This window comes from Abrus precatorius, unplaced genomic scaffold, assembly GCF_003935025.1.
Source record: "Abrus precatorius isolate BTA unplaced genomic scaffold, Abrus_2018 Scaffold3, whole genome shotgun sequence".
Taxonomy (NCBI): Eukaryota; Viridiplantae; Streptophyta; class Magnoliopsida; order Fabales; family Fabaceae; genus Abrus; species Abrus precatorius.
The window spans coordinates 8,289,370-8,305,993 of NW_020874373.1; the positions used below are offsets into that span (position 1 = coordinate 8,289,370).

Below are 16,624 nucleotides of genomic sequence, written 5' to 3' on the forward strand. Positions count from 1 at the left end.
GAAGGCATTTTCATTCATTTAGAAAAAACCTAAAATGTTTACAACAAACTTAAGAAAGACAATGAGTTCATACGAATGGAAACTACCAATTTTACAGATTTGTTCATTTTATCACCGCTTCTCATCCCCTGCTCTATAACTAAATGGCTCATTAGCCAACTAACCTACCAAATGCCTAAAACCTTCCCCAAGAAAACCCCGAATTGCACCACTTAAGATATGTACAGCATTATCTCAAGCCAATCAGAGGTTTTGGTTAAGCTCTTCATGTAGTTCATGCATTTGAAGATTGTGCTGGTAACTTGGGATGGTTGTGGTCGCCTTCATAAGTAACAATTAGCATGGAAGGCTCTTCCAAGCACCTCTCTACGTGCTTCCTAGCAGGGCACCCTCTCATGCTGCTGCACTTATAGTATCCCCTGAGAAAATAGGAATTAGAGGTAAATTCCTCAAATATAAAACCTATATTTCAAATTCAAAGATTAGACTAAATATGTGCACATCAAATTAAGGAATCCTAGTTGATGACATGTTGAATGATTAGTCTTTTGTGATTGTCCACCTTCCTTCACCATTTATCTTGGTTGGAAGGTGTGTATGACGACGCTTGCAAAACAGCAGATATTAATTTCTCATTCATGTTTTTACTTCTCATAAACAGAACTACAGAAGAGCCAAGAAAAATTCTTGTAATTAATCTACAGCAAACCACCAGCTAGAACTGTGAACACACAATCTGTTTTAAAAGATAAAGAGAAACTAGTGAACATTACAAAAGAAAATCTAGAGAACCTTACAAACTACACAATGGCAACTCCAACAGAAGCACAACCACCACCATCGTGCACCAAAAAAATTATGCAGGTACATCATGGTTACTTTTATTGGTAGAAAGAATTGATTTAAGTCATAAAAGTAAACCAACCTGCACCTTAATCAAAATTAGCCAAAGAATGCAGAAACTTTCCAAATTATTACAGCATGGTTGTACTCAGGCACCACTTAATTCAGCCAAATATCAGAAAGTGGAACTTGGCATACCTAGGGTGAGGTGATCCCTTGATTGGTTTCTGCCCGTACTTCCTCCATGAATAATCATCAGGAGGGATATCTGCGAGTTTGTTGCTGATAGCAGGCACTTTAATTGATCTTTTCACTCTATGTTTCCTGTTGAGGATGAAAAATTAATTAGCACATATAATTTTTAACCCATTCATTGAGATAACTGGAAGTAATGATTATTGATTAATGTAGGAGACTGCAATACAAGAACATAAAAGACAGGTGAATAAGGGAATCTAACCTCTTCTTTGAGCAATGGCATCTAGCACTGCTCCCACACTTGACACTACCCTCCTCACCTCTGGCAGAACACTTTCTCTTGTGCTGCTGCTGTGAATTCTGATCAGAGTGTGCTGCTCCTATTAAATGGAAGGCACTTCCATCCATGTTAGCCACGCTACCATCTATGCTTAAGGAAGAAATGAAAGACCTAGTAGATGACATTGACGGCGTGCAGCTAGAGCTATCGAAATTCAAATTTATGACACTACTGTTCCTTCGGAACATCATTTCCGCTTGATGTTTCATTTGTTGTTGCTGCTGCTGCTGCTGCAACAACAACCTCTGTTGTTGCTGCTGAAGGATGTGGTAGTGTGTTGATGACGGTTGTTGGGTAAGGTGAAGAGGACTTTTCCCATTGGAGCTCAATTCCAAAGAAGGGTTTCCCAGACAGAGTGAATTTCTAACTGTTGGACCCAATTCCTGAACTGAATTGTCAGTAAAATTTGTTTGAGGAAAATGCAAATGGTCGGTTTTGCAATTTGGGTTGTCCAAAAGGATACTTTGAGAGAAAGGAATTTGAAGTTTTTTTTGCTTCCTAACTCTTGCATGACCCAAACCACTACCTAACAAGGAAACAACTTTCCTGAACCTCAATACAGCCTCCCCTGTTTCCACCTTTAAATTCCTATACTGAACTTGATCTTGGGGCTGAGACAACATAGTTAGAACTCTATGACAGCTCTCAACAGCTGCTCTATTAGCTTCTTCAACTTCCTCCATATTAGCCTCTCTAACTATCTGAAAAAAATAAAGACAAGAACAACAAACCAATTCCTCAACTCACAGAGAGACACAAACCTAAGCTAAACACACCAGAACACTAACAAAAGTGTCATTTATCCATAAAATCTATTACACATTTGGTCACATGTGGCAGATTAGGATAAAAAGACCCAGATAGAGAGAAACCCATTTTTCACCAAACAAAAGATGATTTGTGATTCAAGTTTCAAAATTTCAGCTCATGAAAGGGATAATTTTTGAAAACCTAGCTAAGAGAATCAAGTGGGTCTGGGTTTGGGAGTGGCTTCCAATGAACATATCTTTTGAAGAGAAATGGGACCCAAATTCCAGTGAAAGAAATAATAGTAAAAGCTCCAAAGCACGGACCTTGATTGGTGTCAAACCCTAGATTCTTCCTCCATGGTTTTGAGATTGAAAGGTGTGAAAGAGGGGACTAAGCTTAGCTTGACAATTCACACAACCACAAGAATACAGAGCTTCCAGCTTTAAAGTATATTAAATATTAAATTCCTAGTCTCCTCAGCAGCAAGTAAAAAATATATATTTGTTGTTCAAGAGAAAAACAAGAAAGTAAAAAATAAAAAATATTGAGTAGACTAGAGAGCGAAAAGAGTGTGTGTGTGGAAGAAAGAGGAGTTCAAATAAGCAAAGACCCAAGACCAAGACAAGAAGCAGCAGAAATGAAACTGCCGTCTCTGTCACAGATTTGAAGGGGGGTCCCACTCACCCGAAGACATTTGTTACACGATAAATTTTAGTTTTCTTCTCCTAAATTTAAATCGAGTTTAACTTTTTTCTAAACTAAATTAGAGTTTATTTTAGTTTTTAAAATTTTTATTTAATTTTTTAATATGTGTCTAAACATGTATAATAAAAATTTATATATAATTACTCTTTATTAAAAATAACTCATTATTACAAAATTTAATACATCAACAATATCAAATATATATTTTTAAATAAATATTTATTTTTAAAATATTTTTAATACATATCATCGAATATGTATTAAAAATTTATATCACTTAATATGTAAATTATTTAAGTTAATTATTCTATAATTTTAAATTTAAATCTAAATAAATGCATCTCGTTATGTAAATATTTAAAAAAATAATTTTATTATTCATAATAATCTTACTCTCCTTAAATATAAATATTTTAATAAATAACACATATAGTTTAGGCATAAAAAATAAAAAATAGTTTTTAAATAATTATGTTTTACCTTAAATTTTTATTTTATATTTTTTCCTATACTTTTATTAAATCTTCATCTAAAATATCAAAATTGTTACTAAATAAATATGATATAAAATAAAATAATAAAAAACTATTTATATATTTATATCGGTAAAATAAAATGTGGGCGGTAAATATTTTTTGAGTCTACTCTGTTTTGATTTTTTTCTCTTTATTGTTTTATATTTTTACTGTATTATTATTACGTCTTGTGAGTTAAAAATTCATAAATATTATTAACTGAATCAAAAGATTTTAATACTAAATTTATGTTTTTTAGAGAAAATAATACGACGTTTTCGATAAAATAGTAAAGTAAGCTCTTGCGTTGTGTTTAAGTTATTGCTCTAGTGGACAAGTACACGGTAGGTACTTAAGTCAATAATCTGGTTTAAAGAATAATATATTAAGATTTAAATCATCGTACAATCTAAAATGGTGTTTCTATACGTAGTTTTGAGTACAAACTTGTGTCATTATGTTCATAACACATCTTTAATGTACTACAATGAAGTTAACATATCTCTAAAATTTAATGTAGTATGTTACAATAATTTAATAATATTGTTGTGATAAAAGAAAAAATTATTAAAATAATAAGAATAAAAGTGAAACAAATTATAATAAGTTATACTTCAAGTAGTATTTGAAAAAATATTATAAATTAGTGAGATAAGTTTACTTATCAAATAAATTTATTTTGATAAATTAATTTTAAAAGCTAATCAAATTAGCTATAAACTAACTAGTTAAAATACCTTGTCAGCTATACTTGAAAGTTGACAAAATAGCTATAATTAATCTAAAAATACTTGATAAAATTAGTAATTGACATAATTGGTAAATATAAAATAATAAATAAATATATAACTCATTATTAACTGGACCATAATATAAAACTTAATAATTATAATTTTTTAAAATAATTACAAATTCTCATATTTAAATTTATCTCAAGTTAGTTATTATCTTAAATATTAAAGAAATATAATTTTAAATTTATTGTCATTTATAAATTTTTTATTGAATAAAATAAAACAATACAAATAAATAATCTTCTTACCTCTTTAACTTCTCCAATAAAAATGTTCAAACGGTTTAATGCAATTCAAACCAACATCCATATTAATCAATTTAAAATTAAAAATTAACAAAATTCGTTTGTCATTTTTCGATCCAAATTCAAATGAAGTTGATAGCGTTTTTGACTTTCTAATTACTACCACTTGACAGAGACCTGCACTCAGGAGAATTTTTCTTGCATAAAAAATATAATCATAATCACTCTGACGTTATATTTGGACGAAGATAGAAACGCAGAGGAAAGAAGTATAGTGAAAATAAGTTAAGAGTTAAGAAAAAATATTTCTTAGTTGTTTGAATTGAGAGTAAAAAGTAACAAGTAATAAAGAAAAGTTTTTATTTATTTAAGCTCATTTTGGACAAATTTTTAGAAATTAATTTATAAAAAAATAGTATAAAAATAAATAAAAATTATTATATAAGTTAGAAATAATATATGTTTTTTATTTTTAACAGTAAAAAAAAGTTAACGATTTTTTTTTTCGACAACGTTGTTTCAGCACAACCAATTTATTCCTCTGTTGATAATAATGATAATTCTTGTCGCTGAAGTTGAGTTATGTTGAATGTAATGATAAAATTGGCATCTACAAAAAAATAAAATAATTTCTTATCTATTTTGTTTGGGCATGTGGAAAGTTTTTTTTTTTTTTCTGTGTCAGCCTCGCTACTTTTTACTCCTTTCCTGTGTTCTCTGGCTTTCAAATGAAGGAAGTCGTATGTTTTCCTTTTATTTCCATCAAAAAATGTTGTTGAATTCCTGTGTAACGTTCATGGAGCAAATATAAAAATAAAAATTCAATGATTGCATCCTTTTAAAAAAGAAGAAATCTATCCTTAAACATGCAATAACTTCTTTTGAGTCTTGACTGATTACTAGCTTAAAATATAAATTCAATTGTGTCATTTTTCTTTTACAAAATGTTATATCTAAACTGTTTGTGGAAAAATCATATGACTAATCTACAATGAATGAAGAGTGAGCAAAGTAAGAGTAGGGTATACCTACTAAAATACTTGACATTTTAGTAAGTATTTGATGAAGTCGATTGAACGTGCGTTTGAAAATTTGTTAGAAGTATGTTAAATTTTCTTCTGATGTTAAAATTATAACTTGTTGTTCGGGGAAGAAAAACTTCCTAAATTACAAAGTTTCTTATTAGATTTTTGCATTAGGAAATGAATTATATCTTTTTAAAGAGAAACATGCTCGAAGACTAGTGATATTAGCGTATCTTTTATAAGTGCTTACATCCTAACGAGACGAGAACTCGTAAAAAATTTAAGTTTAAAATCTTTTGTAAAAAAAAAAGTCATATTTTGAGTAGTTCTAAAAGGTTGTAATATGTTAAAAATAAGATAACTTTTCAAGAATTTTTTAAGTTCACAAGACTGAATGAGCCATAGATCTTCCTTAGAATTGGTCGAAAAATTGAAACTGACAGAAAAATTATTTTAAGTCAATGATACTGAATGAGATCACGAATTTTTCTAAAACTTGTCAAAAAATGAATTGACAAGAAAAATTATTTTAAGTTCATGAAACTAGACGAGCTTACAGATTTCTCTAAAACTTGTCAAAAAAGGAATTGATAACGAAAATTATTCTAAGTCTACGAAACTATATGAGTTCATGGATTTTTCTCAAAACTTGTCAAAATAGGAATCAACAAGAAAGTTATTCTAAATCCATGGGATAAGATGAAACTCACTGATCTTCCCTAAAAACTTACAAAAAAGAAATTGACAAGGGAATTATTTTAAGACAATATGGAGTCCAAAAGTTGAAGAAACACGTCAGAAAAACTATGAGATTTGAAGCGACTATCAAAGTAGCAGTTACTATAAGTTGAAAGTTAAAGACATGAAAAATTGATTGTGAGTGAGTGACAACAGTTATGAAAAATGTACGATTATGAGCAATTATGGATAATGGCAACAATGATTAAGAAGAAACACGCACAAAAGGCAAATATCAAGAAGTGCTCATGAAAGGAGGAGAGTTATTATGGTTCACTTGTCTATAAATAATACAAAGCTTCACATTTCCAGAAAATGACTTTTTGCACCCAGACACTACACGCAAACTCTTTGTATGCTGAAATTCTGCACTGAGCCAAACACTAGCTATCAAAAGACTTACCGTCATTGTTGCTTGTTGTTACTAAGAATCGTACATTATTTTTTTGCATATTTACATTTCTGTTATTTATTTTTAGTTTGTTCTACATTTAGTTTTTACAATTTTAGTCTTATTCGATAAGTTGACATAAATTTTTTACATTCAGTTCAATACTTTATCATCATCTGGTTATTATTTCTACTTTATTATTTACTCTGTGACATCTCATTCGTTATTACGTTAACAATACATTTAAAATAATCCAAAATTACCTAAAATTCAATCTCTAAATTACTCTTATATTTATTTATTTACAACTTGTAATTTTCACTATAAACATTTGTAAACTGTAGTATTAGAATGAATTTATTTTTAAATAGATTTAATATTAATTTAAGCATACATTTAATAAAATTAAATTTGGATCTTTCACCTAATAACATGGTTGGTTTATATATCCATGACAAGTTCATGTGCAAGTGGAAGTTAACGAGTCCTTAACACTCAAGAAGGTGTAGAATGGTAAAGTCTCAAAGAATGCAATGTGGGTAGTTTCTGTTTTTCTTTTTTCTATTTTTTGGGTCAAGGCAGTGTGTTAGGTTGAGTTGAAATGCAATTCACAAGTTTGGATAAACTCTGATCGGATTCTAATATAGGCTTAGACCTCGTTGTGGTCCAAAGCAATATCAAAATTGTTAAACTAAATGCGAACATTTACTAGATCTTTTACAAGATACAGTTGATAAAAAAAAATTAAGAATTAAAAAAAAACTTAAAGGCATGTTTTATTTTTATTTTAAAAACAGTTTTCTATTTTTAAAAATAAAATATCATATAAATTTAAAGTTATGAACAGAAAACGTGGAATGGTGATCGAAAGAGTGAAAATTATTTAGAGTAGGTATTCGAAAAAATGATGTCATTAGATCTGCACGTTATTTTCTATAACTGTATTTTCTATAAATTTAAGATTTTTATAAATATTAATCTATTTTTTAAAAATTTAATAAATAGCACTTTATGTATCTTTACTTTAGTTATTATTTTTTTACTTGTTCACTTTTAAAAGAAACATTTTATTCTTATTTATTGTTTCAAAATTTTGAATAAAAAATTCATATTATAAAATTTTATTAACTTCAATTTTATGAGTTAACTTAAAGTATTTAAATATAATTTTTTATTAAAAATAAAACTATTTTATTAAATATAATAAATATTTTATCATTAATAAAAAATTACTTCTATTAATTACTTAATTTCAAGTTTTTTCATAAATGTTTTTTTATGTTTAAATTTTATAGTTTTAACTGCGTTAAAAAAATGTTATTCATTAAGTTAATTATTAAATTACATTAACATATTTTTGTTAAAATGAAAAAATTTAAATTATGATAAAATAACATTAAAAAATAAAATATATTTATAAATAAATTTTAATATATTTAATAATAAATAAAAAATTATAGATAAATTTTTTTAATTAAAAATCACATGAAACAACAAAATTTAATATATTAATAACATTAGATATTACACTTTTAAAATTTTTTTATTTTAAAACAAATATTAACTATAAAATTTAATTTAAGTAAGTAATAATAATTAAATTTTATTAAAAAAAATATTATTACCTTTTTACATCTCTAATATAATAGTTTTGTTGTTTTAATAAAAAATATTATTAAATATTTAAACTCAATTTTAAAAATAAATACTAAAAACTTATATATTTTTTATTATGTGCCCATGCAATTCTTTAAAATTATATTAAATGAATTTCATAAATTATTTTATACTTTTAGACATTATTAATATTTATTTAATTTTGAAATTTTGCTGCTTAGTTCTATATTTTTTTTACTAAACAATTATACCCAATCTTATCCACGCCAGCTAGTCTTCAATACAGAAATCTTGATAAGTAACAATTACTAATTTAAAAAAGTAACTAAATACACCCATTAAAAATACTCTTAGAAGTAAAGATTGCTTAAATAGAAAAAATTAAAAAAATGTGTTACAGCGTGATTCATATAAATTTGAACAATTGGAAAGAACTTCACCGTTGCAAATGACTTAACACATATTACAGAAACCTAATAAGAAAACATTTCATAAATAATTAAATGCGTATTTTAAATATTTTTCTCGTTTTTTTTTTATAAAAAAATTGAAGGTAGTGGCATTTTTTTTTTTAAGGTAGTGGGCAATAATTATGTCCTAGTTACAAACAGGGGTAGAGGGGTTGGGCCCATGCAATAACTGACAGAGAGCTTTCCCCGCAATGTAGCCGTTGCAAAGTAAGATTATCCAATGGATTATTGCCAAGTGTCAAATAGTACTCAAAGTCTTCCCCTCGCATCCCAAGGTCTTGCTTTTCTTTGACTACCTCCCCTCCCCTCCTCGCTATCTTAAGCCTCTGGTGCACACTGTACCTCACTCCAAACATAGCCCAGGCCCATCTCGTTGACTTTTTCGTTTCCCCAGCACACCCTCTCCACTTTTTCTTTAATAATCGCTCTACTCTTATTATCCAATACATAAATCATTTATAAATACACATTTGTTAATTTTGATGATGGGAATTGAGTCAAAGTACTTGAAAATAATAAATTTTTTGTTAAAATAAAATAAAAAAATAAAATTTTACTTTTCGTTTTTAATTAAAGTCAGTTGATATTGAATATTAAACTTGTATATTTATATTATTTAATAACTTTTTTTATAAAATGTAAAATTTATCAATCTAATGGTTGAATAATTTAGTTAAAATTTAATATTTATTTGCATTTTAAAATTTTATCATTTGTTAAAATAAAGTAATACAATAAAGTATTTATTAAATATATTTTTATATAAAATTAATCTATTGAATAAAAAATTTGAAACTAACAATTTTTCCATTTGGATATAAGCTGAATATTGCTCCCATTTGGAGGGCAACATCAGCATCTTTCCTCGCGTACAGTATTTGTCATGTTGCGACATACAATTGAGAATAAGATTCCATAGCAGCTTGCCACCTCGTGCCCCGTCAATTCAAGCGTATTTCACTATTCATATTTCAAATGCAACCTTGCGCATTGAATGTTGCTTCTCAATTTCAACTTCTTGTTATATGATATTAGAGTTATTCTCTTAATTAAAAATTTCGCAGATAATATACACACTGTTCATCGTATTTACCATTTTGCAAGTACTAAAAAATGGATATATCTCCCCACTTCTGTTTTTTCAAAATTTCCCTTTACTTTTCAGCTTCCCTGCCATGTACAGTTAATAGTGGATTCATAGAATAAAATCCCAAATTGACAAACTGCAGTGATCTTTTGAATCGTCTAAGATAGATTAGATATATAAAATCCGAAAGGAATCTGTAGCCTAAAAGCAACAGTGATGACTGATTGAAATCTTTTTAAGGTGATCACGTGTTCAGCCACAACATTTTTCTTCATCTTCAGAATTCATTCGTTGTTCTTCAACTTCTTCCAAAGGTAGCACAGCACAACATATTCAAAGTTCGGTCCTTTTATATTATTATATTATACGAAGTCAAAAGCGGCATATAATTAATCAGCATCCTCTTAATTACAAATAGGCATATCTGAATTCCTTCAACTAAACAGTAGTTGGAATTAGCATTAATTTTCCCTGAATTACTCATCCTTCTAATTTGTTGTGATCTTTGTTTCCTTGATTCTAAATCAAGGAACCAAACTCACACATGTAGGGTCTCAACTAGTCCTCAAATGTTGTCATAGAAGTGCTTGAATGTGTTTTACTAACACTGTTGTAGAGTTCCGTTAGTGAGATAGGAACAAATCAAATTAAATTAAAGCAAAACGATGCACTTCGTGATGGCACATTACCCATCAAAAGGCTCTGTCCATCAGTCCATCTGTTTTCCTTTGGATGATTGAAGAATATTTTCTAAATTGTCTTTGTTTTTTCTTTACCATCTTTCTTGTAAAGAGGAAAAAAGGGTGCTAGCGTACAAGCTTTTGTTCATGGCACATGGATTTAAACTTTTAACTTAATAGCGGGGCAATAAAGCAAATAAAAGCAAGGAGGCCACCTAGGGATCTGTGGAAACATGTTGAAGAATTAGGACTATTGAGTGCTGCCATGATTGGAAACTGAAATTGTGGCAGGGATTTTTTTTATATATATAATTATAGGATTCACCAACTAGTGAACAAAACCTTATCCTGAAAATCCGCAGTCAAATTGGGCTTCTTTGAGTTAATACATCGAATTCTATTTGAAGTCCCAACAGGAAAACCAAGTGATGGTACCATTGCTCACTGCATTTTCATTTTGCACAAAATTAAGTGATGCTCAAAAAATTGAAAATGACATTTTGCTTAGCCATCCTCCTACTATAACTGAGTGTTGCTTTCACAATGAAGTAAATTTCATCACATTCACAACACAGATGCGTCAATTAATAATTAATGAATCAAGTAGTGGCACCTAGAAGTGGTTGAAATTTTGAAATAGACCAAAAAGAGTGGAAGCTTGGATATATCAAGTTGGGTCTATTTATTGCCCGGGATGAGTTCTCCATTAAAGTTTATAAAGAACCAACAAACTGCTAGCCCAAAAAGATGTGTCGTTCAAACCCTGATTAGGTATTAAATCAAACCAATGGTAAAGCTAATATATCATACAATGACAATCGTAAAGGTAATGCCTATGATAAATGAATAATTTTGTTGCAAGCAAAGCCCTATCCTAGATTAAAATTTGTGAACGAAATTTAATATTCAAATTCTTAAAAAAACAAATTATTTAAATACAACAAGGAAGTGCAGCAAGAGCACGGAAAAGGGGAAAAAATCTAATCAAATCATTCACAGAGGCCTAAGATTCATTAACGGTCCATTTGTTCTGTTCCAGAAACTTCCCATAGATCCACTGCATAATTAGGGGTAATTTTTTGCTTTGTAATAGAAAGTGTGAGAAATCATTTTTGTCTGCATGACAAAAGATGAGTTACCATAACACTGTCATAATATTTTATTACAAGAAGCACTGGTTTCTGTGCATGTTAACATGCTATAAATTCCATGTCCAGTGGTGCCTATAGGGGAACATGTATCATTTATCCCAAGCTTAATAACATGTTTAAAATCAGTTGGGTTATTCATAACCTTTTATACAGAACTCAATACAGAGTAATGTGTTTTCTTGTGATTAGGTTAGAACTTAAATGTGTCAACCTTTGGAAAGTATGCATTTTCAAATACATGAATGATTAGTTAGTGAAAATGTGTAATTAGGTCCTTCATAACACATCATTCTGTATATAATTCTGCACAAAAACATCTGTTAGTTTAGAAATTTTCATTTTAAATGCACTCAAAGTAAATAGATTACTAAGTTTTTCCATATTCTTAGCCTCTTGTGCTTTTCTGTCTTGTAATTCAGAGTTTCAGACATTAGTTAAAAAGATAACAATCAACTTTAGGAAGATTTATGACTGAGACTGCAACTTCTAATAATCTGCAAGAAGAAGCAATAGAGGTTATGTTTTTGTTCAAGATCGTCACACATTTTGCTTAATAATATTTCCTTCTCTAGCAAAAAGCAGGTTTTGGGATGTGTACCTTCTAATGACCATATTTTAGGAATCTCAATTTGGTAAAGATGATTTCCTCTGGCATCTTAACAAAAAGTAACATGCCAGCACCATACAAATAATGGAGAAATTGTCATCCATCAATCCCTTCCCTAAACCAAAAGGAATAAAAATACTATAGTATGTAGTACATTAGTGCCACTGAATAAGTTCTTTCTCTAGTGGAGATTCCTAAGATAATATATATCATCCTTATTATTAGGCATAACATGGGATATAAATTAACCTATCTTCGACAATTTCACTTAAGGACTTCCCAGTAATAATTTTTCTGTTGTAAAACATGCATGACAAATACACATGTCTATGACTCCTCCGCTGTAATGCCAATATATTCAACTAGAACTGCCAAAAAAAACAAGTTTATTCTCTTAAGCCGAAGGGGTCATTCACTGACAACGAAAAAAGAAAAGGAATATACGCAGAGAACTATTAACAATGAAGACGCGTACAAAACTACAAATTTATATAATATCAAAGCCAAACTTTGAAACAACTCATCCTAGCTCAATACAAAAATTTTAGTACTAAGAGCAACACTGAAGCAACAAGGGGAAGGAAAAACTATTGGCCAACACACACATTGATGAGTATCCTAAACTCACTTGGATTTGTAAAATAAGTGCCAAGTCCATTACAGGTCTCTACTCCATAACATCACAGAGATCATTTAAAATTTGGAATATTCACACTGATAGAGCAATCATGTGCATTCTCTATCACACAACAGTTCTATGTTTCACCTATGTTGGCTCTTAAAATCTATCACTTGCCACAGGGAAGCAACATTATATGATTCGTTTGGTTCGATTTCCTTAGTTCAATAATTGAACACATACTTTCACCTCACTAACTATTGCGGGTATACAAGACAATGGGACTCACCTCTCAGAAGAAAAAAAGAAGTTTCAAGATGTTTAGTTGGAAGGAAATGGAACTAGGGTGCGGGGAAGCAGGTCATATAATTTTGAACTCTAAATGTTTTTTATTTGAATTTAATTTTTAATTTTTATAATAAAATATTTTCATTGATTCTTTTAGAATTGTTAATTTCTCATTTTCTTTTCAAAATCAACGTGGCTAGTTCATTTTAGCCAGTTTATTTTTTTATGTAATGCAGCAAAGTTTTAGAGTGAAAACCGCACACTAATGGCAATAAAAAGGTGAACGGATTTTTAATCAATCATACCAAAATAAGGATATCTCATGTTTGAAGTAAAATGAAGAAAAAAGCGTCGTAAAAAATGACACAGTTTGTTTTTCCATTTTATCTAATAAAATTATACAAAATTTTAAAATGGTTGTGATAATAAATCATTGGAGGAACCTTCACAGTCCATTTTAATGAACACTAAAAAAATGGATATTTAAAATTAGAACTTGATACCCAGACTTTGATATCTTATTTTAGCCAGCAAACTCAGAAAAATTTAGCAAGTTAGTTAGAGTCTATTATCTCCAAGAATCCTTCAATCAATCATTCCTTCAATTTTTTTTTCTAAATTTTGATCTCTTATTTTAGCTAATAAAATCAAACAAAATTTTAATATATTAATGACAATTCAGTATTTAAAAGTACAAGTTATATATAATTAGAATCTAAAAGAAAATTAGAACCTCTCGACTATCGACGACCTTGACTACTAATTTATCATCACTATATCTTACTTTATGATATACACATTAGTTTGAACAATTTTTAATACATTATTATTTTTTTAAAGTTAAAATAATTCTAAAATAATCCATTTATGAGATGGACATTCCAACTTTTAAAAATAAAAAATAATTATTAAAAATTGTATTTGTAACATTTCTGTTTGTATATATTTCAGATTCAATCCAACAGACAATTTAGAATAGATAGAACATAGAATGCAAAAATGCAATCTAATGTATTAATTTTGCTTTTGAATTATTCTCTCGGCAACCAAAAAGAAATAAAAGGACACAGACTATGAAAGTGAACGGAGAAATTATATGATATAAAGTAAAAAATATTTAATAAAGTAAAATATTTTTTAAAATAAATATTAAAATTATGTGATATAATTATTTTTAAAATAAAAATATATAATATTTTTTTAAAAAAATTATAAATTAATTTTTTTATTTAGTTACAATTTTAAAAATAACTCTTCATTTTAAAAAGTAGTTATGATTATAATTTTTTTTTGTAAGTTACTCAAAATAATAAAATTTTAACCATTTTAGATTTTAAAAATAAATAAACATAAACAAACAGTAAACTAGAGACTTCAAAAAGTGCACGTTTTTTTATAATAATAATAATTAAAAAAAACTGAAACAGATAGGCCAAAAGGTATAAGAGGTGTATAGTGTTTTTAGAGGTGGAGGAGCATATGGATTTGAAACTTCAAAAGTTAGGGGCACATATATAATCCATAGATTGAAAATTTGACGGTAAGCATTTAATACTTTCATAATTAGTTGTATATTTGCATATATTTTATTACAATATATTAATAATTAATTGAAAATTTGATTGTTATAACTCGTCATTTAAGAGAGAAAAAGGGAAAAATTATAGAAAAAGAATGATGCGCACATATTAAGAACTTGTTTGTGTGATTAATGCATCTGGTCCTTACATTTTCCTGCCTAAAAATCAGTAAAAGGTTATTTTTTTGTCGTAAATTTAACAAATAATGTTGAGTAATGTATCTGGTCTTTGCATCGTTTTGCCTGAAAATAATTAAAAGATTATACTTTTTCACAAATTTAATGCATGATATTGTCCCTTTTAAAATTATTATGAACAGGGCAGATTCTATATTACTAAATATAAAAGAATGTAACTAAATAATAAGTGGTTCGGTATCTTTTAAGCAAGAGTTTAGATTTGACTCCTTGTGCATGTAAAAAATTTACATTAATAAATTCACTCATCACATCTAAGTGTGTAATCCAAATTAAATTATGATTAAATTGAATAAAAATTAAAAAATTTAAATGTATGAATTATAATCATGTAAAAAATTTACAAACAGAAATAAACATAAAATGAGGTCGATACGATAGCTTGACAAGCTGAGAAAACAAAATAATTATAATAACTTGCAAATTAAAAATAACATTTGTGAAACTTTTAATATGTTAAAAATTGTGGTGTTTAAAGTGAGAATATATAGGAACAATTAACATTACAAACTATTTTTCTAAAAAATAACAAGTTTATTGCTTACACGAATTCATACTATGTAGTTTAATACCATAAGTTGTAGGAATAGTATAAATTGTTGGCACAATTCATACTATGTAATTGCCATAATACATTTAATCATAGCAATTTTATCAACAATTTATAACTATAAGAGTTGTGTAATATTGTTACACGAATCTCTTGAAAACTAGAGACTGGGACAAAAAGGGGTCTAACCATAGATCAGTTGACTAAAAAAACGGATGAAGATGCTTGTCCTATTTAGCTTCAACTGTGTTTAACTAAGAGGATGTAATTATGATTCTAAATGGCAAACAAATCATCATCGACAATCAAGCGCAAATTGATAACTCGTTAATGTATGTAGTCGTTACATTCTTTTACTTAAAAATTATTGAGATATTTGTTTATGAGAGATTTAAAATCTGAGAATATGCCTCCTAGAATTGTTATGGCTGAAGCTAACTATCAACTAAGATCATGAAATATGCAAGCTATAATTAGATGGTGAACAGATTATACAAAAAAATCAACATAAAAAACAATGTTGCTAAACTAATCAAGATAGTTGACTAAATAAAATATTTATAACAACGTACAGATAAGAAAAAAACAATTGTGAAACTTTTAAACAGTGAAAAAAATGGAATGTTTAACTGAGAAAAACAATAATAACAATTAGCATTACAAACTATATTTCTAAAAAAAAAAAGTTTTACTAAAAATAATAAGTATATTACCAACATTCAAAAGTAGAAAAATTTCATTAAAAGAAAAGTATTCACTACATTTGACAATAAATATTTTATTTTCAATAAATTTTTTTTATATTTAAATTTAACTTTAAAAGTTAAAAAATATCAAAAAATATATTATTTATTTAAAAATATTTAAACAATTAATAATAATTAAATTGTATTAAAAAATTTATATATTTTAATATAATGAATATAATTTTTTTTAATTTTTTTTATATTTATATACTTAAACTCTATTTTAAAATATTATCAAATAAGAGATCAACTGACGAAAAATGATTTTAATAAAAAGAAACAATAACCAAGTTATAAAACTAATCTATATAAATTTAAATGTATTAAATACTGAAATACTCGAGTTACAAGTACAAAAAAATTCTATTTATTTAATATGGTAGTATAATGGCATATTACAAAATGGTAGCAAAATTGAACAGTAAAATTATGCATTTTACCCCTAATTAAACGAATGCACGTGGCCAAAGTTTTTTCAGGTTACTAAT

General features: G+C 27.8%; 1 protein-coding gene across 1 annotated transcript; it reads right to left on the minus strand.

The window, feature by feature from the left end:
• LOC113862005 (probable WRKY transcription factor 21) lies at positions 1 to 2,678 on the minus strand. Its single transcript, XM_027495154.1, has 4 exons — positions 2,455 to 2,678; positions 1,304 to 2,082; positions 1,042 to 1,167; positions 1 to 419 (listed from the first exon to the last, which is right to left on the minus strand). Exons 2-4 carry the CDS (start codon positions 2,062 to 2,064, stop codon positions 275 to 277), a joined length of 1,032 nt encoding a protein of 343 aa, XP_027350955.1. The 5' UTR covers positions 2,065 to 2,082; positions 2,455 to 2,678; the 3' UTR covers positions 1 to 274.
• Between the last annotated feature and the right edge of the window lie 13,946 nt (positions 2,679 to 16,624).

Coding starts and splice junctions, on each gene's coding strand:
- LOC113862005 (XM_027495154.1), bottom strand. CDS start 2,064: ATGGAGGAAGTTGAAGAAGCTAATAGAGCAGCTGTTGAGAGCTGTCAT. Junction 1,168..1,303: donor TGCCATTGCTCAAAGAAGAG/GTTAGATTCCCT, acceptor CATCCTCAACAG/GAAACATAGAGTGAAAAGAT. Junction 420..1,041: donor AAGGGATCACCTCACCCTAG/GTATGCCAAGTT, acceptor CTATTTTCTCAG/GGGATACTATAAGTGCAGCA.